This window comes from Salmo trutta, chromosome 12 (assembly GCF_901001165.1).
Source record: "Salmo trutta chromosome 12, fSalTru1.1, whole genome shotgun sequence".
NCBI lineage: Eukaryota > Metazoa > Chordata > Actinopteri > Salmoniformes > Salmonidae > Salmo > Salmo trutta.
In genome coordinates this window covers 23,592,650-23,619,787 of record NC_042968.1, presented here as the reverse complement: position 1 = coordinate 23,619,787, position 27,138 = coordinate 23,592,650, and the positions used below count along the sequence as shown (strand labels likewise).

At 41.4% G+C, this 27,138-nt stretch overlaps 1 protein-coding gene across 1 annotated transcript; it reads right to left on the bottom strand.

Annotated features, from left to right (window-relative positions):
• Nucleotides 1-7,546: 7,546 nt before the first annotated feature.
• cd81a (CD81 molecule a) lies at nt 7,547-27,022 on the bottom strand. Its single transcript, XM_029767647.1, has 8 exons — nt 26,766-27,022; nt 21,320-21,434; nt 11,173-11,270; nt 10,995-11,069; nt 10,620-10,745; nt 10,371-10,469; nt 10,182-10,265; nt 7,547-10,056 (listed from the first exon to the last, which is right to left on the bottom strand). Exons 1-8 carry the CDS (start codon nt 26,829-26,831, stop codon nt 9,994-9,996), a joined length of 726 nt encoding a protein of 241 aa, XP_029623507.1. The 5' UTR covers nt 26,832-27,022; the 3' UTR covers nt 7,547-9,993.
• Nucleotides 27,023-27,138: the final 116 nt, after the last annotated feature.

Below are 27,138 nucleotides of genomic sequence, written 5' to 3'. Positions count from 1 at the left end.
TTCACTTTGTCTTTATGGAGTATTGTGTGTAGATGGGTGAGGAAAATATATATATTTACTTTGATTCTTTACTGTATTGACTCAGGGGGTCATTACTTATGTAATGACGATATATTAGTGTTTTATTTTTGAAATATTTTGTACAAAGTTTTCTTCCACTTTGACACGACAAGCTATTTTGTGTAGATCGTTGACAAAAAATGAAAATGAATTACATTTCAATACCACCTTGTAGCACAACACAATGTGAAAAAAATCAATGGGTTTGAATACTTTCTGTAGGCACTGTATGTTATTGTCTTATAGCTGTGTTCCCTAAATCACAACATGACCAATCCAGAGAGACCAGGTTGGGTTCTTGGAGGACAAGGCTGAGAAATAACTCACGTCTCAGAAAGATAGAAACCCAGGGAAAGTGATTGAACAGTCCACTCTGCCTTAGACTGTCACGTCCTGACCAGTAAAAGAGGTTATTTGTTATAGTAGTTTGGTCAGGGCGTGGCAGGGGGTGTTTGTTTTGTGTGTTTTGGGGTTTTGATATATGTTCTATATTTTATATTTCTATGTTCATTCTATGTTCCCTATCCTTGTTTTGTATTTCTGTGTTTTGGTCTGGTATGGCTCTCAATCGGGGACAGCTGTACTTCGTTGTCGCTGATTGGGAGCCATACATAGGTAGCCCTTTTTCCACCTGTCTTTTGTGGGAAGTTGATTTTGCATAGCTGTGAGTAGCCTGCAATACTGTTCGTTCGTTGTGTTTTGTTTATTGTTTTGCTGGTTCACGTTTATTAAAATATGATGAACCCAACCCTCGCTGTGCTTTTGTCCCCTTCTTCTAACGACGGACGTGACATAGACAATGAAACCACAGGATGTTGTATAATAAGACAATAACAACTCAGTTGAGCTCTTGGATTTCATAGCTCATCATAGAGAAACAGTAATCTAGCCTCTCTGAGTAAACAGATTCAAGACAGGTTGAACAACACCAAAACCATTCTTATGAGTTTTAAATAGCAACTGAACCAGGTTTTGAAAAATAAGAAGTGAAGGCTTTTGAACCCCTAGAAACATTGGGGGATTTTTTGGGAGTCCCAGTAGGGGCTCATGCAGATAAACCCAGGGTTAGTGTTTGACAGGCCGGTGGGGAATGGGCTGCTAGCCACTACATTCTCACACTCCCCTGTGTATTTCTGAGCGTGCTAACCAAAGCATAAAACAGCAGTTATACCAGATGTTAATCTCACATATTGTAGAGATAGCACAACACTGAGAGATGTTGGCAAGGTTGGATGAGCATGATATCTTTCTGCTTGCTTCATCAATACATCTAGTTCTCTAGAATACTAAACTCTGTTTTCTCAGTGTACTGCTGATGTACTTTCTGCCTGGCAGTAATCAGCTACTTGGCTTATTTTGTCACACAAATTCATTGGTTTTCATATTTTAGATCAGATGTTTGAATGATTAATCTGCTTGGTGTTAAGATCCTGATTGCCAAAGCCACAGTTTAACATGAGGGACTGATAGCAGGGGTCTATAAATCAGGCATGACTGTGTGCTTGTGCTCAGGATGGTCATAACAGCTGTCACACAACTGTCAATCACATCAGGACTCCCAATCAGTTACCCAATCAAATCATCTCCTCGTCATTCTTTCACTGTCAGTTCCAAGAGGGCTGTCACTGTCAGAGACATATTGATTGTCTTCTTCTCTCTCCCATTCCTAATGGAGAACACAACCATCCCATCCTTCCAAAACAAAAACAGAATGTGCTTGCTGACACCCACCTCCTTTCACTTCCCAGCCAGCCACACCCTGTAATGTCAGAAATGTGTGGCATTTGTCACACCAAGCCTTAAAAAAAGTAATGACCAATGTGAGTATTTCACAACCATCATCTCTGTGATTAGAGGTCTTAAGCCCACGGCTAGGCTGCTTTGGTGTGACACAGGTTATTTTGTACAGGACCTTTGTTATTTTACCAATGTAAATATGTCAGTGAGTGCTTCCCAATAATTGAGGTGTAACCAATTTTGACATTGATCCATAAAGTAACAGCATGGGGCTAGTATACTTTATGACACATATTGCAGAGGATGTGACATTGGTATGGAAGCTGTGCCACTCCCCAACTCCAGTGTCACAATACCAACAAGAATCAAGAAGCATTTTGTGTGTAAAGTATCTAACAGCTTCGGTATATTCAGAACGTAACTGTGTTAGGACCTAGGACACATGGTCTCAAAGGCATCTTGAAAACCTATTGGTACTGGACCATGTTATGCGTGGGTTATAAAGAGACCCTGTAGTCCAAAGAGACCACTGAGAGAGGGCTTTCATGTATACACTTTATTTGAAGTACAAAAACAAAACACTATGGACACCAACCATACACACTCCTCATGAGATTTGCTCCACAGCCTTTGGCTAAAAAAGGATGAGAGGTACAAAGCGAGGCACATATATAGAGCCTTCATTGAGGTGAGAACTAAACAAGAAAACCACTGTTGGGACAGATCCACTGCAGTGTGTACATACACGTGTACATACACTGAGCCACACGTGGTCCCGTGTGGCTCAGTTGGTAGAGCATGGTGTTTGCAACGCCAGGGCTGTGGGTTCGATTCCCACGGGGGACCAGTACGGGGAATTTTTTTTAATGAAATGTATGCTTTCTCTACTGTTAGTCGCTCTGGATAAGAGCGTCTGCTAAATGACTAAAATATATATTTAAAAAATATACAAAAATATACAGTAATGATAAAAAGCCATGGCCCCATAGCCATGAGCGCATGAAGCCAGCTGGTTCCCATTGTTACCTTTAGTCTTGGAGTTTGATCAATGGTAGGCGTTGTCCCCTATGTGCAGGTCCAGAATCTATAATTCCCTACCCTTGTCTTTGATTATAATTTACTATGAAATGGACCCAAAACATAAGATGGACCAAAGACATTAGAGTACTCTCATAAGGTGAGATTCTTCAGTACAACTTGGACCACATAGAGCCTTGTCCAGATACAATATACTGTCTGCCCTCTCTTAGGTAGTGTTAGAGGTTTTCTTGGAGTTTGCCTGGTCTTTATTCCCTAATGGGTCTGGTTGAAGGTTGTTAAACTGTTCTGGTATGTGAAGAATCTGTGCAGCACTGTCGGGTCAGGGGAGTGGCCTCTTCATCCTTACAGTGAGGCCTTAAATCTGGGCTGAGGACGGCCAAAGTGCCTCGTCACAAGAAGGTGAGTTGAGGTGTCCGAACGACTGAGGTGTAAAGTAACTAATTAACTCTCGTTACTGTAATTGAGTAGCTTTTCTGATTGAAGTTTTTTCAGTATTTTTCCAAATCAGTAGTGTTACTTCTACTTGAGTCAAATTTCATTAAAGTAACGGTACTTCTACTTGAGTAGGATATTACAGTACTCTTTCCACCCCTGGTGAGTAAGTGAAAGAGGGGTTTCTTGAGTCAGTGAGTGAGTTAGTGAGGAAAGAGGGACTGAGTGAGTGAGGGTGAATGGGTGAGTGAGTGAATGTCAGTTGGTCACATGGACAAGTAATGAGTAAAAGAGGGGTGAATGAGGAATTGAATGGGTGAAAGAATTAGAAATGTTTATTTCTGAAATATATTGAAGTTTCTGAAAAATAGTCTGAAATATATTGAAGTCTGGCAACATTATTATTTATTCACTTAATTTTGTATTGCTTTTTATTTATCAATAGATTTTATGTTTAATTTATTTTCAAATGTTAAAAGTATATTTTTAACAAATCCTTATTTTTTTACATACAGATGTGCCTTGTTGCAACTCATAAAATAAATTAACGTAGTTCATTTCCTCTCTTCCTTTTAAAAATGTTACGCATGGAAAAGATCATGTGTAACAACATTCAGGTAACATTAACGAAATTAGCTAATTATGAAGGTCAATATTTTTATTTTAAAACTAACTCAATTACTTTTACTCTGAGTACTTTTTACTTTTACTTGAGTCGTTTTTTTACACCAGTAATTTTACTTCTACTTGAGTCAAATTTAATTAAAATAATAGTACTTCTTCACGAGTAGGATATTTCACTACTCTTTCCAAGCCTGCCTAATGAGCAGGTTGAACTGAGCATCTGTGTTATCCTGCTCTAGCCAATAGGATTGCTAGGTGGTCCTCTGCAAAGGTCTGCTTATCTTTAGACTGTAAATGTTAGTATGGACATCTAGTCTTACTCAACCCTGGTCCCAGCCCTACCTAGGCTACATCAGATCTTCCCAAGACTTTAGGATCTGAGGTCATAGTTCACATTAACACAGATAAGACAAGAAGCCTGTCCTTACTAATAGATCTAAGTATGTAATTTACAAACAGATTGAATTTAATAGATGGATCTTGAGTGACTTGAATAAAGAAGTGGAAAACATATCAAGGATAATAATTGTGTGTTGGAGAGTGCTATGCATTCGTTTATAGATTCCTAGAAAGTAATCCATAGTGGCACATTCCTTGCTAGCATGCTCTAAAAAGCCTCATTCATGTTTTGTAGCAATGGAATACCATCACAAGATACTGTATACAATGACTATACAAAACATTAGGAACACCTGCTCTTTCCATGACATAGACTGACCAGGTGAATCCAGGTGAAAGCTATGATCCCTTATTGATGTCACTTGTTAAATCCACTTCAATCAGTGTAGATGATGGGGAGGAAACAGGTTAAATAAGATTTTTTAAGCCTTGAGACAATTGTGACATGGATTGTGTCAAACCAAATCAAATTGTATTGGTCACATATACATATTTAGCAGACGTTATTGGGGCGTAGCGAAATGCTTGTGTTCTTAGCTCCAACAGTGCAGTAAGATCTAAGAATTCACAATAATACACACAAATCTAAAAGAATGGAATTAAGAAATATATAAATATTAGGGCGAGCATCATCGGAGTGGCATTGACTAAAATACAGTGGAATAGAATACAGTATATACATATGAAATGAGTAAAGCAGTGTGTAAACATTATTAAAGTGTCTAGTGTTCAATTTAAAGTGACCAGTTTTTCTATGTCTATGTATACAGGGCAGCAGCCTCTAAGGTGCAGGTTTGAGTAACCAGGTGGTAGTGGGCTAGTGATGACTATTTAACAGTCTGATGGCCTTGAGATAGAAGCTGTTTTTCAGTCTCTCTGCCCCAGCTTTGATGCACCTGTACTGACCTCAACTTCTGGATGATAGCGGGGTGAACAGTCCGTGGCTCGGGTGGTTGATGTCCTCGATGATCTTTTTGCCCTTGCTGTGACATCGGGTGCTGTAGGTGTCCTAGAGGGCAGGCAGTGTGCCCCTGGTGATGCGTTGGGCAGGCCACACCACCCTCTGGAGAGCCCTGGGGTTGCGGGTGGTGCAGTTGCCGTACAAGGTGGTGATAAAGCCCGACAGGATGCTCTCAATTGTACATCTGTAAAAGTTTGTGAGGGTCTTAGGGGCCAAGCCAAATTTCTTTAGCCTCCTGAGGTTGAATAGGCACTGTTGCACCTTCTTCACCACACTGTTTGTGTGGGTGGATCATTTCAGATTGTCAGTGATGTGTACACAGAGGAACTTTAAGCTTTTCACCTTCTCAACTGCGGTCCCGTCGATGTGAATAGAGGCATGCTCTCTCTGTTGTCTGCTGAAGTCAGCTCCTTCATTTTGTTGACGTTGAGGGAGAGGTTATTTTCCTGGAACCACTTTGCCAGGGCCCTCACCATCTCCCTCTAGGATGTCTTGTAATTGTTGGTAATTAGGCCTACTACTGTTGTGTCATTGCAAACTTGATGATTGAGTAGAGGCATGTGTGGCCACACAGTCATGGGTGAACAGGGAGTACAGGAGGGGGCTGAGCACACACCCTTGTGGTGCTGAGGATCAGCATAATGGAGTTGTTGTGCCAGTCGCACCGGTTTGTGTCAAGAACTGCAATGCTGCTGGGTTCAACAGTTTCCCATGTGTATCAAGAATGGTCCATCCCGAAAATAACATCCAGCCAACTTGGCACAACTGTGGGACGCATTGGAGTCAGCATGAGCCAGCATTCCTGTGGAACGCTTTCGACACCTTGTGGAGTCCATGCCCAAACGAATATTAGGAAGGTGTTCCTAATGTTTTGTATACTCAGTGTACATGTAACTATTGATAATCTATACTGACCAAAAATATAAATGCAACATGCAGCAATTTCAACGATTTTACTGAGTTACAGTTCATATAAGGAAATCAGCCAATTTAAATAAATCATTAGGCCCTAATCTATGGATTTCACATAACTGGGCAGGGGCGCATCCATGGTTACCCCACAAAATGGCTTTATTACAGACAGAAATACTCCTCAGTTTCATCAGCTGTACTGGTGGCTGGTTTCAGATGATCCCGCAGGTGAAGAAGCCGGATGTGGAGGTCCTGGGGTGGCATGGTTACACGTGGTCTGTGGTTGTGAGACCGGTTGGACGCACTGCCAAATTCTCTAAAACGACATTGGAGGCGGCTTATGGTAGAGAAATTAACATTCAATTCTCTGGCAATAGCTCTGGTGGACATTGCTGCAGTCAGCATGTCAATCGCACGTTGGCGTTGTGTTGTGTGACAAAACTACCCATTTTAGAGTGGCCTTTATTGTCCCCAGCACAAGGTGCACCCGTGTAATGGTCATGCTGTTCAATCAGCTTCTTGATATGCCACAACTGACAGGTGGATGTATTATCTTGGCAAAGGAGAAATGCTCTGTCACGAATCCCACCGAAGGTGGCTCCCCTGCCTGCTCGGGCGGCGCTCGGCGGTCGTCGTCACCGGCCTACTAGCCGCCGCTGATCCCTTTTTCCTTTTCGGTTGGTATGTCTTATTGTTTGCACCTGTTCCTTATTTGTGTATCTTGATTTGTGGTTATTTAAGCCTGTTTAGCCCGCCCAGGTTTGTGCGGGATTATTTTCGTCAGTGTGCTTTTTTTTGGATGTGCTGGCAATCTGCTCGAGTTATTTTCTTTCCGAACTGTGGACCCGTTGTGTATGGGTTGGGCACGTAGTTCTCACGCCTGTTGTGTTGACGTCGACCGTTGTCAAACCAGAGAAAAATAAAACTCATTTTTCTTACCTCTGCTCTCTGCGCCTGACTCCTACCACCACTCCTAGCAATCGTGACATGCTCACTGATAGGGATGTAAAGAAACGTGTGCAAAAATTTTTTATAGAACATTTCTGGGATATTTGACATATTTATATGTATTATATTTTTGTTGATGTTGCATTTATTTTCTCCTTACAGAGTTTGATCATATCTTGATTTCCTGTCTAAACCTGCTGACCAAATACAAATTACGACCAATGGTGCTGACTTTTGAATCCATAGTTTTTCTCTATATAAATATAATTAGGTAACTTTGAAATTTGGGAAATATATTTTTATGGAATTAGGGTGAAGAAAAAAAACCCTGGTTTAAAACTTTCCTCTCTAGCCTAGAATAGAAAACACTGCCACATAGGGCCTACCTGTCAAGGATATGTTAAGGATTTTAACATCAACTCGTGTACTATATAAGATGTGAAAAAGACAGGTTATTCCTTTATTATTTGTAAAATACATTTAATCCCTTAATACTTGGGCAACAAAACCAAATCAAAATCTAAAACAGGAGAGAAAGGGCACAGATTTGAGCAGCAGTGGGCTATTGCGTCTCAGTCACTACATTGTGTATAGTGTTTTTACAGTAGGGCAGTGACATAGATACTAAAGAGAGATACTCTTTCGCTGGCATTGCTCTTCACCTTTGTGTTGTACAGCATATACAGCCATGATGCTAATCTTCCCAACCTTTAGTAACTCAACTGATTTCTCAGTCCTGCACACTGCCACTGAAGCTGACACACATTTTTCTTTTGACAACGTACCAGACAAAATATCACAATGAAAGGCATAGCTACATTGTCTTTACATGGTCATTAGTACAATAATATATAGCTGTACATGTTACAAGACACTTAACCATATATCAGCATAGGCATTATGTGTTAACAAGACTAGGTTTTGGTTGGCTTAGAAAGCCGTACAGTCTATTATGTAGGACTACACAAATGATGATGGAGTGAGTATGTGTGAGTGTTTAAGTGCTTATGTGTGTATATAGGTGAATGTTAAGGGCCTGGTTCCACTTCAGTCCCTAGCCTCTACCCCTTCCGTGTTAACAGATCTATAAGGACTGGATAGGTGTAGATAATAGGGTGATAGCTCCACCTCGCCCTCTAATAAATCAGATTCAAATCTGTAAACTCTGAAGGGAAGCTGAAGATTGAAATGGAACCGGTTGAGAAGTGCTTTGCAGTTGAGCAGGCAACCCTAGTCACAGTGGAGCAAGAACGTATGACAAGAGCTCCCCCTGGCTTTGGAACCATAGCCATGGAATACCATGAAGCATCACAACAGGTCTACCCCCTAGTGGTTGGTTGGTTGTGGACTTGACTTGTTTACATGGCCAGTATTGGACTTCCTGACACACAAACTCAACCTCTCATAACCGCATGGTCAGTGGTATTATACAGTATCATCATACAGCACAGATACAACATTGTCCGGCAAGTCCCAGCATAATAAGATGTTTGACTGTCAGAGTATAACAAGCAGGGGTAAAAAGGATTCTTTGAAAATAAACTAGATTTGTCTGAATGGCTGAAGAGGTGACATTTTTTTTTTTTTTTTTGCGTTTATGGCACCTGGTATTCCCAGGCGGTCTGCCGTCCCAGTACTAACCAGGCCCGACATTCAGGGTGGTATGGCCACAAGCGTATTTTTTACCCCGTATTAGGTCCTTTGGCTCATCTCTGCAACGGGCTCAGGAGAGGTGAAGGTTGAGTCATGTGTCCTCCGAAACATGACCCATCTGGCTGCCTACTTCTTATCACACTGCTCTCTTAACCCGGATGTCAGCCGCACCAATGTGTCGGAGGAAACGCCGTTCGACTGATGACTGGAGTCAGCTTGCAGGCGTAAAGACCAGTCACAAGGAGTCGCTACAGCAAGATGAGCCAAGGAAAGCCCCACCAGCCAAACCTTCCCCTACCCCGAACGGCACTGGGCCAATTGTGCGCCGTCCTATGGGGCTCCCGGTCACGGCCGGTTGTGACAGTCTGGGATCAAACCCCATGCTGTAGTGGCGCCTCAGCACTGCGGTGCAGTGCGTTTTACCGCTGCGCCAGCTTAGGACCCCAAGAGGTAAGGTTTCTGTAGGTATGCATAGTACACAGCAATAGGTTAAGGACAGGACATTCAATGTAGTTTAACAGGAACAAGGTGTTGTTGGGGAGGATGGGATATTCCACTCATAAGGCTTGGAGGCATGGGGTCTCTTTATGGCTTGGATTGGTAGGTGTTATAAAAGCACAGCACAAACTATCACTTCTATTATCTTGGTTTTAGACGGGACAGACAAATCAATAGTATCCATTCACTGTTAGTGGTTGTTCTCTATGGAGAAAACTCAGGCAGACAAGCAGTGAGTGCAGAAAATTGTGGGGAGAAGGGATTCAATACATTACCCATGCTTGACAGTCATAAAGCACTGCATATATATACAGTTTATACATATACATTTGAAAAGAGATTGATAAACCAACAGAATACAATGTTTTGGACTCCAGCATGGCATATGGCAATACTTCACAATTAACACGAGAATTCCAGGATCTGTATTCATGTGTGTGCGTGTGTGTTTAAAAGCCATGCCAATGTAAACCTCAACATTTTGTACAGACTGACATTAGTCAAAATACTGAACAGCTATCTGTGACAGACAAGAATAGTTGGTACTGTATTATCAAAAACTGTGTGAGAAGATGCATTTTTGATCTTGTACAACTGACAAAATTGGCAAGCAACTATTTGAGGAAGTGACAGGCTATAAAAACAAAATAAAGGAAGATAAATATTTTCCTTCAGTCATTGGCTAGTATCTCCAGAGGTCACTAGCCCTTGCTTCTTCCCCTTGGACTTTAGTACACCGGGCTGTTGCGGATCCCACAGCACAGGACCATACTAAAGGTCATCTCAAAGATCTGACAGGAGAGAACAAAGAAATGAGAGGGGCATTATGGGTTTCTTCATAGAGAGACCAAGGATCGTTTATCTTGTATGAGTTACACTTCCACACAAGCTACATACTCTCTTTCATAATACTCACCATAATAATAGCAACTATCAGGGCAGCGATGCCAATCAGGTAAACCTTCTCGGTAAAGAGCTCCCTGATTTTTCCATGACAGTCCTGTCAAACAAAAGAACACATTTGAGTCGAAATTGTACTTTGTGGTTTATGCACTATATAACCAACATTCTGTATTGTCCTCATAGTTGGCCTTAGAGTACTTACTGTAGTGGAAGCGGCGACTGACTTGGGGCAGATGTCTGTAAAACCTTGGGTGATTAACGTAGTGAACGGGTTGCTGATGCCCCTACCACAGCATTCCAACTAAAAGAAAAAGGCACGTGTTAGTGGAGTTATATTAGTGAGATGTGTGTCTGGATGTTGATATGAGATTCACTTTGCTGTGTGTTGAAATCAACTTACAAGTGAGTTTTGGACAGTTATGCTTTTAGTTTAAGTATGAGCTTGACTTACCGTCTCATGGAAGACCTTCAGCACAGCAGCGGCAGCCTGTTTCTTGTCCTTGTCCTGGTCTGTTAAAGTGGTTGCTACAGAGTTCTCGTACACATTGTCATAGAAGGTAATCAGCTCTTTGGAAATCTACAACCAAAAGGACAGAATGTGTCTGGTCAGGTTATGACAGATATGGAACTCCGAAGGAATAACTGAATGTAGTTATTCCGCCCTCAGTTACTTTGTCATGACCACACTATGACATTATCAAATGGCTTTTAACTCTATCATATAGTACTGTATAATACACTGTGTGTTTCAACATATATTTTGTTTTTGTGTAAGTGTGCAATGTGTTTCTGTGTGTGTAAGATCAGAGTTAGTATGTTTCCTCACCGAATCTTTGTGCATGAATCCAAAGATTCCAGCTGCCACCTCACAAGCAAACAGGATCACCAAGCAGGCAAAGAACTGGAGGAAAACAAAGTCATTCATTCAGTGGCCAATTTAGGGGATAGCCGGGAATGGGCTGGCTAGATTCTTTGGTGCATGGTGCTCTGTCTGTATGACTCACTGTTCCAAGAAGACACTGAGACTCCTGAATGGCACCATAGCAGCCGAGGAACCCGACAACCATCATCACTGCGCCAACAGCGATCAGGATGTGAACACCTAAAATAGAGATGGAGAGAGAATAAACAAAGACAACTTAGTCAATAGTTAATATTCTGCAGAACATTGCTAGTGTGTTGTGTCTTCTACCTTATGATGAGTGCAGTCATCTTAACTACCACCAGGTGGCATGAGTTGGTGTTATTTATTTGGTTTAGCATGTTTTAATTCTGCCTAAATATGGGAACTTTGCGGTTATATTACACAAGGTGCTTGGCTCTCAATCCAATGCAATAAGCATTCATGTCTAATGTCAAGACTCATCCAAACATTGTAGACAAATGTTATTCTTATGAAGAACATATGGCATAAGAATTGAAGAGAATGCAGGAGTGGGGAAGGATATTTTGTTTTCAGTTGAAAGGTTTATAATATATCAAAGTCGTCTCTCGCCAGGCTGTGCAATGTTTTGTTTTTACAGCTCCTTGGTGTGGTCAGATTTCATTAGCCCCTCCCATCATGCCTTGTTTTCATCCATCAGATGCTCAGACAGGGCTAGCATGGTAACCATGGAAACCCATGGTAGCTCTGCTGACCTTGGTGTGCTGGACTGATTTCACCCATAAATTCAATCATAAAACATGCACTTAGAAATAGTCCAACTATGCATAAGACCATATATTGCCTAGGGCCTCACACTGAATGTCAATCAGGGGGATAGGTGATATTATACAACAGGTGGGTCCAATCCTGAATGCTGATTGGTTAATTATCTTTTGTTCTGACCCACAATTCTTCTTTCTTCCCCTCTCTTCCTGTGACCTCATCAGACTTTAGCATGTGGTCCAGAGCAACAGTTGCCTGAGCCACCGCTTCCCAAGGCACGTAACATTATTGTTCACTGCTGTTTCCGTGACGATAGCCCTAAAGTTTTGCGGGGACAGTAGTTCCGAGAAGATAGGGTTGGTGTGAAGTGAGCTGTCTGGTGAATCTGTGCGGTGAATCTGTGCGGCACCCTTTTATTGGCTGAACAGTGAATGCAGCCCGGGGTAGAAATGACTCACTAACCACAGACAATATGTCACTTTTTAGCTCAAGAAAGATATTTCTTTATGCTTTAGTCTACAGGCCTCTTCTCTTTCTTGTCCCCTTTCTCTTTCTGCAACCTTTCTCTATATCTCTCAGATAAATTCAGTTCATGGGGACTTTATGCAAAGTATTACGGTACCAATTTTTATAAACCAACTTGGGGAAAAACACACCCTTTGTCTTGCTTGAAACACTATACAGGGCTTTAAGTAGGGGTACTGTATGCCACTGTCTCCTATGATCTCTCCCTCTCCCCATCCATCATCCTTAAGACCTCCACCCACGCCCCACAGACTACACTGCCATTCCATCCCTCTACTCTGTCCTTGATAGATACAAGGAGGGGCCTGGTCACGATTTGGTTGAATGTTTTTTTGTCCTGCATATTGTAATCACAAAGCTTATTGGATTCTCGTCCTCTCCCATCCCTCATATTCCAGTGAAGGAACAGACGGCCAGGACAGCGCCTCTCTCCTGCCTGCTCGCCTGGCTCATTTAAAAATCGATGGCTTGGAGGCTGACCAAGTGCTCCTTCAATTTCCTTGATTGTGGCTGTGCGGCGGGGGGAATTGAATCACGGATGGGGAGCTTTTTACGAGCGCTGCTCAGCCATCCCTTACCATGACATCACCAGAACAAAACAGGGGCGTGACTGGCATGTTTAGCAGTGGGTTGATGCAGTATCACACGCTTCTCTCGCGCTCTTTCTTCCTTTTTTCTTTCTTCCTTACCACTTGTTTGAGCTATATCCATCCATTCATGCATTTTACCAATCTATGTGTGATCAACAATTTATTTCCTTTTAAATTAGTTTTCATCTGTTTCAAATTTAAAAAATGTTGCTCTGAGAGTCAACTGGTTGGCTAAAACAGCAGACTAGACTGGAGGCCTCAGTCAGTTAATCCAAAAAGCATCAGAGGAAAATCAACATTTTTGTCTTTGTGACCCAGGTGCTTCCTGTGGTGAGCAGCAAAAACAACATTTTTCCTGTGGGAAGCAGTGGCATTGATGACACACGGTAGCTGTCTAGATTTCTTATGACCAATGTTTGAATCATCCGTCCTACCCACTTGTGTACTAGTGAGAACATGGTTGCTACCATAAGACATCGTTGGATACCACTAGATTTGAGGGAAGAGTGAACAGAGGCTACACAGTCTTTCCATTCGGAAGAAAAGGACATTTCAACCAAACTAGATGTTTTTATTATTACCAAAAAAGTAATGTTAGAACACAAATAATGTGTGTAATAACACAAATATGGTGAAATAATGTAGGCTTTGGTCTGAGGTAAACCGTATTTCTGCTGGTTGATTAATCAGGAGGTTCCAAACATCAGAGCCCCTGATGTGACCTTCTACTCTGACCTCACTCTCAGTGGATGAATGGTGACCTACACTCTTAGACAAAAAGGTGCTATCTAGAACTTAAAAGTGTTCTTTGGCTGTCCCCATAGGGGAACCCTTTGAAGAACCCTATTTGATTCCAGGTAGAACCCTTTTGGGTTCCATGTAGATCCTTTTCCACAGAGGGTTCTACATGGAACCCAAAAGGGTTTTACCTGGACCATAGCCGATGAATCATTTTGGAACCTTTTTTTCTAAGAGTGTAGGGCCCTGAAGAAACCTGGGGCCCCATTCTAAGAATACTATTCAGTCTTCGCCTTTTGTACATATCATTTGACTTCTTTAGGGAAGTTTGATTACTACAGGCACAGAAGAATATTCTGAAAACTGCACTTTGTCAAGTACTATATGTGTTAAATCCTTCAGGTAAAGATAGGGAATACAAGATGCTTCAAATGGATCTTATGTTTATTTGAAGCACATACATTGTTCTTGGGTGCATGACCAAGGATATACAGTACAATGGATTTCCACTGAGTCATCACCTGTCATTGCTTGTATGGAAATTATATGAGAAACAGGGAGAAGTGCTGACCACACCCAGATCATCTAGAAAAAGGATGACTCCTGACCTCATTGTGTTTCAGTTATTGTTATATTTAAACTATTATCGGCCTCTCTGGAGGATACACTTTCTTTGCGTGTAATAAACACTAAACTTGGAGTTAGATTCCAATGTACACTAAATTGAATTCAATATACCATAGACTACATTCTAAACTTAATAGGTACGGGTGTGACGTGAATTACCGTACTGTTCCGCTACCTCGTACAAACCGAAATGCCACTGCTTATGTCACTATTTGAATGTGTCTTTGGCTATGGAAAAACATGTAGAGGCTATGCACATGAAAACTGATACAGCACTGTGGTACTGGATAGTACATTATTATCCAGAAAAGGTGTCTATGTGCTTGTCCATGTGCGTGCACGCCAGTGAATTGTAATGCATAATGCAGCTGTTAGTCTCATTAACTCCCGGGGCAGGCAGCTGGCTCAGAGCCAGGGGGGGATAGACCCTTGAGTGAGAGGAAACATAAGGCCCAACACCAGCTCTGGAACCAGCGCAGTCTATGACATCAGGCTCTCCACACCACGGTGCTAGAGTGCCCAGTCTATGGGCCAGGAGAGAGAGATGTGCTGTGTGGAACCTAGCACATGAGAAGGTATAGGCATGAGGGAAATAAATGGAAAAGAGAAAAGAGAAAGGAGAGAGGAGGATACCAGAGCAAGAGAGAGAGATGGACAGAGCAATAGAAAAACAAGAGGATTGAGATGAAGATAGAGAGAGTGGTATGGAGGTGGATAGAGGAGTGACAAAATCAAAGGAAGAGAAAAGAAAGGAGGACAGAGAGAGGTAGACAGAGCTGAAGAGGAGGAGGGAGAGTGTAACACAGACGTTAAACACAAACAGATGGGGACAAAGCTGAACTTCAGTGGAAAGTAACAGACTAGAGGGGAAAGAGGGTGGGGCAGTATGAGGGAGGAGAGGGGGAGACTGGTGAGGAATTTTTTCCTTTCGTTTAGAAAAAAAGCAAGAAGGACCATGCTCTGAAGAGAAAAATACTTTATGTAACGGGCAGGCTGTGATTATTTTTAAACAAGCGAGTAAATTGTTGAAGGACATACAAACACAGTTGCTGAAAAATAACTACAGTCTCTTGGTTTCTCTTAATCAACTTTGAAGAGAAGAAATGTTAAAATGAATGCCCTGAAAACATCCACAACATCATTGGAAATCCCCTGAGGATGGATTGTGCTCCAGTTGGCTACTGTTTATTAGATCTGCATGGACATTGTGCTTCTTTAGCCTAATCAAGGCTAAATGGCTGAAGTTTCCTCTACTGCAAGTTCACTTCCCCCTCCATTTTACCTCCTTCCTTAACGTGATATCTGTTTACCCCTCTGACCTACATTCATGAATGATAAAATGAATGACTGATAACAAGGAAGATGATTCATGAGGCCAACACTGAATGTAGATTTTGAACGTTGCAGCTAGTTAAAGTTTAGGGGAGAGAGAGGACGTTTATGAAGGAAGTTGACCGCACAAGGAAGGAATTTCATGTGTTGTATACAATAGGGCAGACAAGTTTGGCCCCCCGAGAAGCAGGACAAATCCCTAGCTGATGTTAGTAACCTCAACCTAGATTTTAAAAAAAGAGCTATCGCACACCTAGAAAAATGTGTTTGTGTGGAGGTGCTGACTAACGGCGAATAAACTATAAACTATCAAAATAAAGTCGCACACTCCATGTATAAACTCCCAGTAATTTAATGGGTATTTACCAACGTTTCGGCATCACTGTGCCTTCCTCAGGGTCCTCAACCTAGTCACATAACTACGGCCAACTACACAGTATCTGACAGTGAAGTGTGAGTGATGCTACACTAGAGCTGAACATGACAGAGGAGTGCATCTGGGGGTCATATGGTGGAACACCAGATTTTTAAGACATGCCGAGTCCAGACTCTGGAAGCAGCTCAGTATTACATTAACCATCCAGGCTCATTTAATGTTCTATAATATCTCTACTTAAAGGACATTATCTACAGGAAGTGGTAGCGAGAGGTATGAGCGGGAGTGCAAATTTAGACTCCTGGGGCAGGGGTGGCGCTAATAAGCATCTTCTGGCATCTTCTCCCCTCATGGGTGGGCCTTTACTGGAATCTATCAACAGAAAAGTGGACATAGTACCGTGTGTTTACTCCCACTGAGTGTTTAATGGGCCAGTAGAATTACCCTCTTACCTCTCTCCTCTGTCCAATCTCACAATGCACGAGAGGAACCTGAGTACCACCCAAGTCCTGCCAAAATTGGTGGTTTTATTGGTTGCAGTTAATGTAAAATGTATTCACACTTATTTTAATTTGAGATTCGCTCTCCTTCTATGTCCCTCAATATGGGTTGATACGTAATGTAAGGTCATGTGGGTTATGTGGGTAATGTGGTTATAGATCAAAGGAAAGGTGCCTCTCTAACCTCATGTGCTCGCCACATAGGTTCTTGCTCTCTGCAATACAATGCTGTGTGTTGTGGTGAGGTGCCCAGCTCCATCTGAACATAACCAGACTTTGTCTTATAAAACATTTACACTTTGGACCAGAATTGTTCAAACTAGCAAACATCATACACTGGATCTGTTCTCACTGACAGACTTCACTGGTGCAATAGGCAAGTACAACTCCCTTAACTTTCCCAATCACTAGCTGGGCAAGCTGCTTTCAGAACACAGAGCTACTATTTCAAAAAGTTCCAATGAATCAACATCGATACAATATCACCATCTTTCAAGCTATGACAAGCACGATGAAATTGAGTCCTTAGTTGCTTATTTTCCAATGTATAACATTTCTACAATATACATCCAATATCAAGATGCAGTTGTACAGTAGCAAGGCTGCAGTACTTCCTACTGCTACTCTCACTAAGCAGATCAATAGCCTTATGATATCCCCTTGCACAGAGGTGGACAAACTACAAACCATTCAATCAGGCCACTGTTAGATGTCTAAAACGAGATAGAAATTAGAGGTTGACCGATTAATTAGGGCCGATTTCAAGTATTCATAACAATCGGTAATCTGCATTTTTGGATGCCGATTACATTGCACTCACACAGACTGCGTGGCAGGCTGACCACCTGTTACGCGAGTGCAGCAAGGAGCCAAGTTAAGTTGCTAGCTAGCATTAAACTTATCTTATAAAAAACAATAAATCTTAATCACTAGTTCACTACACATGGTTGATGATATTACTAGTTTAACTAGCTTGTCCTGCGTTGCATATGATCAATGCAATGCCTGTTAATTTATCATCGAATCACAGCCTACTTCAACTTTGCCAAACGGGTGATGATTTAACAACGCATTCACAAAAAAAGCACTGTCGTTGCACCAATGTACCTAACCATAAACATTAATGCCTTTCAATACACAAGTATATTTTTTTTAAACCTGCATATTTAGTTAAAATAAATTAATGTTAGCAGGCAATATTAACTGGGGAAATTGTGTCACTTCTCTTGCGTTCTGTGTAAGCAGAGTCAGGGTATATGCAGCAGTTTGGGCCGCATGGCTTTTTGCGAACTGTGTGAAGACCATTCTTCCTAACAAAGACTAATTCATTTGCCAGAATTTGACATAATTATGACATTACATTGAAGGTTGTGCAATGTAACAGCAATATTTAGACTTAGGGATGCCACCCGTTCGATAAAATACGGAACGGTTCCGTATTTCACTGTAAGAATAAACGTTTTGTTTTCGAAATTATAGTTTCCAGATTTGACCATATTAATGACTCAAGGCTTGTATTTCTGTGTTTATTATATTATAATTAAGTATATGATTTGATATTTGATAGAGCAGTCTGTCTGAGCGGTGGTAGGCAGCAGCAGGCTCGTAAGCATTCATTCAAACAGCACTTTCCTGTGTTTGCCAGCAGCTCTTAGCAATGCTTGAAGCACAGCACTGTTTATGACTTCAAGCCTATCAACTCCTGAGATTAGGCTGGCTTTACTATAGTAGCTATAAGAACATCCAATATTCAAAGGTATATGAAATACAAATGGTATAGAGAGAAATAGTCATATAATTCCTATAATAACTACAACCTAAAACATCTTACCTGGGAATATTGAAGACTCATGTTAAAAGGAACCACCAGCTTTCATATGTTCTCATGTTCTGAGCAAGGAACTTAAACGTTCACTTTTTTACATGGCACATATTGCACTTTTACTTTCTTCTCCAACACTGTTTTTTGCATTATTTAAACCAAATTGAACATGTTTCATTTTTTATTTGAGACTAAATTGATTTTATTTATGTATTATATTAAGTTAAAATAAAAGTGTTCATTCAGTATTGTTGTAATTGTCATTATTACAAATATGTATATTAAAAAACAAAAAAACAACAACAACAACAAAAACATTGTCCGATTAATCGGCTTTTTTTGGTCCTCCAATAAATCGGCATCGGCGGTGAAAAATCATAATCGGTCGACCTCTAAAAGAAATTATAATGGGCCTATATATTTTTTAATAACTGCCGTCTTTCTGGCCCGCAAATGAATTTGGACAAACAAATCGGTAAAAAAAATGTTTATTCTGTACGGCCCTCTGTTGAATTTCGAAATCCCGATGTGGCCCTCGAGACCAAAAGTTTGCCCACCCTTGCCATAGCAGGTATTGCTATCATGGCTGAGCAGCCCCTTCAGCTGTCCCCAGCCATCGATGGCAACCCACTGGGCTGGGACAAAGGGGGCTGTGTCCATGGAGCCCCATGAGGTCATGGGTCAAGGCCTGCCCAGGCCATTACAGTGAAACTTCCCTTCTATTACAACTTCACAGGCTATGGCCCAAATGGCATCCTATTCCTTTCATATTGCATTACTGATGGGCCCTGACCAAAAGTAGTACACTATGTAGGGAGTATGGTGCCATTTGGGACGCATTTAGTCTCCGGGACTGTGTGAAACACACTCAACGGAACACACAAAATGGAAGCTGATAATGCGTATGAGCGACCTACTAGTGTCACTTCCACTAGCAATATTGCACTACTTGAAAACATTTCACACACTTGCACTTCCCACAAGAAGAATACCATAAACACTTAAATTCATGCACAAAGTGAGTGGGGCAATGCCTCCCTCTAACAGACTATTTCAGGATATCTTAATGAGTCTTCACTTTGCCGTAGTCGCTTAATTGTTGAGACAGTCGCATTCAAAGACTTGAAGTTTGTCTTACATTTGAAGCTATGCCTTGTAATGACTGGGAATTTACAATCTTGTAGATGATTATAATGTCATGCATTATACAGTTAGATATCACTTGAGTAAGATAAAATATTAGCCTACTAACATCTATGTCAATAACCTCTGGTTAATCATGACAGGCGAATGACCACAGTGATAAAATGGAGAGCTTTTGTTTCTTATAAAACAACAATTAACCTAGTGTAAAAATGCACAAACTCTACACAAGGATTTGTTTATCATTGTCTTATTCACAAAAATTACTTAGAAAAGAGTTTTGACTGATTTTAATGTCGTAACCTTAGGAAAGAGAGGATGTGATGACAACAATCAGTTACTCCGTTTCTTGCTGCCTCTTACAGAACTTGGTTTCTAAGAGCCACGGGATTTCCATTAGGTCAGAAATATAATCATGATCAGCATTATGCCAAGATTCTTAAGAACAGGGAGGGAAGAGGACCCAGAGAGAGAAAGAGGCCTGGTGAGAGACAAGGAGTAGTGGGGGGTGAGAGTGGAGAATATCAAAGTGGACATAATAGTTAAACTGAAAACCTGATCCACCTTGTGTGTGGAATCATTGTCATGGTCAGAAAAACAGACAGTTGATCCTCTCTGGAGAATTGTCCAAGCCTCCAAAACAAGAAAACATGTCAAAGCCTTTATGTAGGCTATGAAAGTGACAACATAAAAATGGTGTTTACAGTTTTCAGAATAAGAAATGTGTGTGTGCGCTCAGCAACAGTTTCTCAACAGAGATACTGCATAAACACTGCTATGGCTTCTTCTATTTGAATTCCACCCATACTGTTACATGGGTATGACTTAACGCAGGATGTGGTGATGATGGAGAATGTTTTATATAGCTGGTCTGTTGTGACACTTGAACAGTTGGGGTTAGAGTGCTGTGACCCTTGTTTAGGGTGCTGTTGGTCCAGTTGTTACCAACTACCTCTGTCAGACAGAAATAAAGACCTCAGCTATAGAACGCTTGGTCATAGCCCATAACACCCAGCTGCTAACTAAGAATAACACGATTACCAGGTGGGATCTCCCTTTTTAGTGCAATGGGAAAATCCCTGGCAACCTCGGTCCAGAATACATACATAGTGGACTGCCACAAGAAAGATACTTTTCAGTGAATTGTGAGGTATAAACCCAATACTACTGTTGCAGTACTTGTACTAAACAAAACTCCCAAAATACCTTAGGATACTATACCTGTAAATGTTAGGTAGATACACAAGTTTTATTCTGAAACTGGAGGTATGTTTGGGTAGTAGTTGTCTAAAATATATTGGATAAACATTGCACTGCTCTCTGGGAAAACATGTTTCTTGCTCAACATGTGAGCAACATAGGCTACATTCTTCCTGATAACACAGGAGACTTTTCATTCTGTAAACCCCTTCATAAAAAGGTTAACTGAGGGAATTTACAATTCCTCACTGATGGCATTCATTTTCCAAATGAACCCACACCCCTGCTTTTGACAGAAATCAAATGAATCCCTATTTTTAATCATTTACTTAAACTACTTAAGTAACCCTATAGGAACTCCCATTACGTTTGATCACTTTGGCCATACAGGTAGAGAAGTGGAATCTGCCATTTTAGAAGACACTGAGGGATCAGTGGAGCATTGGGATACTGTTTGTTCTGCTTGACCTTGTCCCTGAGCACTCCAGGGACAACTACACAATGGACCAGGTGTCAAATAGAGAGAACCCAGCTCACAACATCACGTTTATGGAACATCAATAAAATGTTTATAACACACATATTCACCATGTTAAATGCATGGTACAGTATAGTCTGAAGACAAGGAGGGAGAGTGTTAAAGTACTTACTGTTTAAGAAGGTGGTTGGTGCTTGTTGGCCGTCAAACTTCAACTCTAGCAGGCTGCTGGTGTGGCTGTCATGTCGAAGCCACAGAGCCACGCCCAGGACCACACCTCCAGCGAGCTGGACAGAAGAGAGGGAATGAGAAAATTGAAAGAGTTAGACAAATGCACTCACATAGAAGAACCAACATTAATTTACCTTGCAAAATTCACTTTGAAGTCTTCTTTTGTTAGGTGTAGCGAATAGAACTTCAGTGTTGTTCATGTTCTTTGCAGACTGAACATCGTCACTTCCACCACCCTCTTCTCTAAAGCAACAGTGTCTCTGGCTAATCTCTATGCCAACGTAGGAGTCAATAGTGGAATCCCTGTGACTCCATGCTTTACCAAAACTGACTGAACTTTTATACAGCCCAGGTTTCTATTTCAGCAGTGTCTGGTTTCTCCCTGAGTTTGGATGAACAGTGAATTCTTTTCTACCATAGCCTCCATTTTGGCTCTGAGAATGGGGGACTTCTTGGCCCCCTGTCTGGTGCCTCTCCAGAAACTGCACAGAGCTGAACATAGGAGGACAGAAGAAGTGGGGAAAGTGAGGCCTTATTCAAAGATTCATTTCTGCATACATGTTTTATTCTATTCAGCAGTATAGCAGCTGGGGATCTGCATACATTTCTGCATACATTTTTGATTCTATTCAGCAGTATAGCAGCTGGGGTTCGCCAAGAGTGGATTGGTGTTGACAGATCTTTACGGTTGCTATTAGGATGGGGAGCGTTGGTGTTACGTAATTCATCTACACAGCACTGCTTCTGCCGCAGTCCCAACAAACACAGGCAGCACAACTCTGACTAACGAATGCCCAGACAAGTGGAGGACAAAGGAGGCTCTGCCCACCCAGCCACCCACTCCCCCAGAGTCCTGTTAGTCCCCTGCCCTACCTTATGATATGAAAGCACAGCCACATCTGTTAACAGCTGCATAACAACACAGAACACTGGAAGAGATCACCACCCCACCTTCTCTGACGGTGGGGTGGTGGCTGTAATGCTTTAGAGGAAGAGAGCTTTCACTAAGGCTTCCTGTACCTGGAGTCAGTGTCTCTACAAACTACTACTGTACCTCTGCCCTGCGGTTGGTAAAATCCATCTAACTGGACTTAACTCCAAAAAGGTTTACTAGGTTAGTGAAATGTAATACATCTAACCCATATCTTCACAGCAGGAATATGTTAAGACTTAACCTAAGTTAGCTGTATAATAATCATGATCCCTCTGGTTGAGTTCATTCATGGAGACTATCAGAAATTCTGCCTGAAAATAGCCTCCCCTACCCAGCCTCTCTGCTCTTCTCTCCTCCCCATCTCCCTCAGCAAGGTCCATTCCACTGCTGAGGCTCGCTGCTGCCTGGCAACAAGATCAACACTGCAGCCTGCCAAAGGGTGAGGCTCCTGAACAGTTGCATTCTGGAGCAGCCAAGAGAGACATCTGAACAGTCGTCTCTTTTGGGATTTCTGTAATTTGGACATGAATATACTGTATCTAGTACTTGAAAGACACAGACCCCGAGACACAGTATAGTGTACATAAATTACATTAATACGATACTGTATCATACAATGTTTAATATAAACTTGTTATTAACTTTTTTTCTTCTCACAAATGGAAAGAGTCCATACTTATTTCCAAATTCTATACTGAGGCCTAACGGTTCCATAATATATAAAGCTAAATACAAAATCCTTAGGTGTTGCTAGGGAAAGAAATATGAATAAGAACAGTGGACAGAAATGAAGTCCAGTGACTGGGAAGGCATGCCAGTTCTCTGCAGCCTTATTGTCACCCTCCTCTTTCGGGTGACTTCCCTCACCCCTGTCAGCTGTTGCTGTTCCCAGTATGGGCAAAGGGCTGCTCTGATATCTACTGTAGACACAGTATGACTCCCCTCCCTCCCTCACATTTAGTTTCCCCTGCCTTTCCAACATGCTGGCCTGAGAGCAACCTGCAGAGACAGGTGGCTGCATGGGGAAAATAACAGAGGTAGCATGTGTCAGTGCACAGTCATTAGTTTGCTTTCGCGCCAGGGGGTCTCAATGAAGAAGGGAACTTCAGACTCCTTTTCCTATCTGGACACCAAAGCCCTATAGTCCACTGTGTTTGATTCTCTGTGTGGTTTCTGTGGCAAGATTCCACTGTAGGATGTTAAACAGTTTGGAAAGTATTCCATGCTTCTATCCCAAGTACAGTGCTTCTTTCCATTGCCTCCTCCCATCCATGTACTGATCAAGCACAGATCTACTTACAGATGGTTTTATAGGCTACAAAAAAGATGTTGTCACAGATAATAGTCACTATTCCACTAACATAATTATTAGGTAACAAAAAGTTTATACAATATTGTTACTATAGTAATTACAATGATATGACACAGGTGTGAGCAATCAAATCCAATCCATGATTATTTATATTATCAAAGTGGTACGAGGCCAACCAAGTGACTTGCAAGCGAGTCTTGTGAAAATCTCAGGGAGACCAACCAACCATATCATTATATTAACCCGATCCGATGAACTTAATCATGTCATTTCCATGCTAGCTAAAAAGTTAAATTCACAGAAAAAAATAATGATACACCAAAACAGCTACTATCTTCAAGTACACATCATGAACTGCTTATCTGACTTCCCTCAACTCTTGCGTGGGAAAGAACATTTTCAGCATGTTCACTGAGTTCGAGAGATGAATGTGTCACTTATCTGTGCAAGGAAGTACAGTACATGTTTTTCCTGTACTATGACTGGCAAACACAACATAGTATACCTCAGTGCCAGTACCCCACTGTGTTTCCCCTTTGCTGTATTATAACTGTATCCTGATACTACAGAACTACATGCCTTGCTGCTATCTGTCTGGGACCAGATAACATACCGCCTTACTGCCCTAGCACCTCAGCTCTTTTTACTGCAGTCTAGTGAGAGGGCTATTTCTGCCACATGCCTTGTATGCAGGGGGTTGTAAAATGCTTGGCGCACTGGTGCTGTTGATGGGAATGGCTCAAATGCAGAAGCCACAGATCCTGTAAACCACGGGTCAGCCACCGGCCCCTTTCCACTCAACTCTGATTTATGTTCTGAGAAGCCCATGAGTCTTGTCCTTCGAATGCGGGTGTACAAGAGGACATTCCCTGGCATTGTTTAAATCAGAATTATATTTGATATATCTCAATGACTTGGTGTCCCGGCTCAAAAGGCAATCCACAGGAATGAACAAAGTGATTGAAAGGTTTTCATGTGAAAGGATGTGTTCAAACTAAAGGTAATTAGATAGATCTTTCTTTTTTTGCCAGCTTGTTCTTAAAGTGATTTGTCACCTGTTCAACATATGCAAAATGGCATGGGTAGCAACCCTTAATCAAACATTCTTTGGGGAAGGCTTTTAGTTTAATTTACAATGACAGCCTTTGGATGAATTATCCTTGAGAGAAAAGAGAATGGATGATATACATTTCCAGTCTAATGGATATGGTCATTGAGCAAGCAAAAGACCCTGACACATCAATCCATGCAACCACTTAAGCAATCATGAATCTTAAAATGAGTATCTCTCAGTTTCCACAGATGACTGCTATGCCACACCCCAGCCCTTACTATAATTCATCCTTTCCAACCTTCTTCATGACTGAGCCAAGACTCACAATGAATTTCACTCCCACATTACAACCCACATGAACAAGTGCGGGTCTTGGCACAGTGAATGATTTCTCAAGTTCAGTGCCCTCACCTAATCTGGGGTCACCCAAAGTAGCCTTGGGGATATGTTTACAACAATAGTCTGGAGGTCTACCAATACATGTCCTTCTGATTGTTGTGGTTCTATACACTCTCTTAAGAATACTTCTGCCTAATCATCAATCAATAACATATCCCTATAATAAAAATATACATCTCAAGACAGAAGAATATGGAATGAGCTGCAACAAACACTCAAACTGGACAGTTTTATCTTCATTCAAAGACTCAATCATGGACACTCTTACTGACAGTTGTGACTGCTTTGAGTGATGTATTGTTGTGTCTACCTTCTTGCAGTTTGTGTTGTTGTCTGTGCCCAATAATGTTTGTACCATGTGTTGTGCTGCTGCCATGTTGTTGTCATGTTGTGTTGCTACCGCTGTGTTGTCATGTGTTGCTGCCATGCTATGTTGTTGTCTTAGGTCTCTCTTTATGTAGTGTTGTCTCTCTTGTCATGATGTGTGTTTTGTCCTATATCTAATTTATTTTTAATCCCAGCTCCCGTCCCCGCAGGAGGCGTTTTGCCTTTTGGTAGGCCGTTATTGTAAATAAGGATTTGTTCTTAGCTGGCTTGCCAGGGACATAAAAATACTGACAATCTGTTGGGTTTTGAAAAGTTTGCATAAATGTTTGTGGTCTTTTAGTCAAAGTTTCCCTCCATCCCAATGACTCATCCATAATAAACAAATGTACCCAATGAATCACAGAGGCAAAGGCATTTCAGGGGATTTACACAACTTCACAATGATTAACGGGCCTATATTAGTAAAATAAAAAAATCCAGAATTTAATCAAGTTCATTGGAGGCAAAAACACCACTAAAAATTATGGGTGTATGTATGAGATTACTGAGGGACAACATCGAAGTATTACAATCTAAACAATGACTGAAATGTGATTTGTAGACGAAAACGGACCACGGACCATCTATGTACTGGAAAAACACACTATGTTCTTAGTTCCTGCACAGTCATATTCTGATCAATCATATCCTGCACTTGGTTATTATTCATATAATTATTTACTTTAGTGAGCAACATAATTTCGAATCTTCACATATCATGACGGTCTGTTCCCGATGCGGTCCCTAAAATATGGCTGCTCTTGTAGGTCCCTAAAATATGCCTGCTCTTGTAGGTCCCTAAAATATGGCTGCTCTTGTAGGTCCCTAAAATATGCCTGCTCTTGTAGGTCCCTAAAATATGGCTGCTCTTGTAGGTCCCTCAAATATGGCTGCTCTTGTAGGTCCCTCAAATATGGCTGCTCTTGTAGGTCCCTCAAATATGGCTGCTCTTGTACAGCTATTCGTAATAAATAAGAACGCACCTCATATCGCCATATGGCAGCATAGGCTACGAGTCTAGATCTATTTAAAAACAACACCTCTATTTTTATTTTAATAAAAATATTAAAATAATACAATAAATGAAACAATAAATAAAACAACTATAAATAAGACTACTACATCGGCATCTGCAGGCCTATTTGGGTGAGGTTTTCCACAGATCGTTTACCTATTTGGCAACAACAACAAAAAATACCAAATAAATCTATTTTTAATAAAACTATTTTTAGCAGGAAGAGGGGGAGAGGTTACTGCCCCTATAGACAAGCAACCAAATGCTTGGCCAGATAAAAGTCTATATTACAAGAAAAAAGTCTCACCCAGAAGATGAAGTTAAAGAAGAAAAGCATGTATTTGATACATTTAGTGCAGCCTTCGACTCCCATGGTTGAAGTATTCTGATCCCTTTCGGCGGTGAGGCAACGGGCAAGAGACACAAGGCCAGACGGTTGTAAAATGAAAATAATCCGATGTTTTTAGCCACTGGACTCTGTCGAGGTCGACGCAAATAGGCAACACCCAAGTACTCCCCGCCCCTTAAAAACTAGGTGGAAGAGGAAGAGACTCAGACTGCTTCTCAACAAGACATGTAGGATACGCAATCCCTTCGCGCGACCCCGCCTCAGTTTTTTTTAATTAGCCTCTCTCCTGGCACAACTCGAACAATATGGTTGTACAACGGTGCCGCCTACA

What these genes read in the sequence shown, in the direction of transcription:
- cd81a (XM_029767647.1), bottom strand. Translation starts at nt 26,831, where the DNA reads ATGGGAGTCGAAGGCTGCACTAAATGTATCAAATACATGCTTTTCTTC. An exon ending in TCTTTAACTTCATCTTCTGG is followed by an intron (nt 21,435 to 26,765) that starts GTGAGACTTTTT and finishes TCTTCTGTCCAG; the next exon opens with CTCGCTGGAGGTGTGGTCCT. An exon ending in GATTCATGCACAAAGATTCG is followed by an intron (nt 10,746 to 10,994) that starts GTGAGGAAACAT and finishes TTTTGGTTGTAG; the next exon opens with ATTTCCAAAGAGCTGATTAC.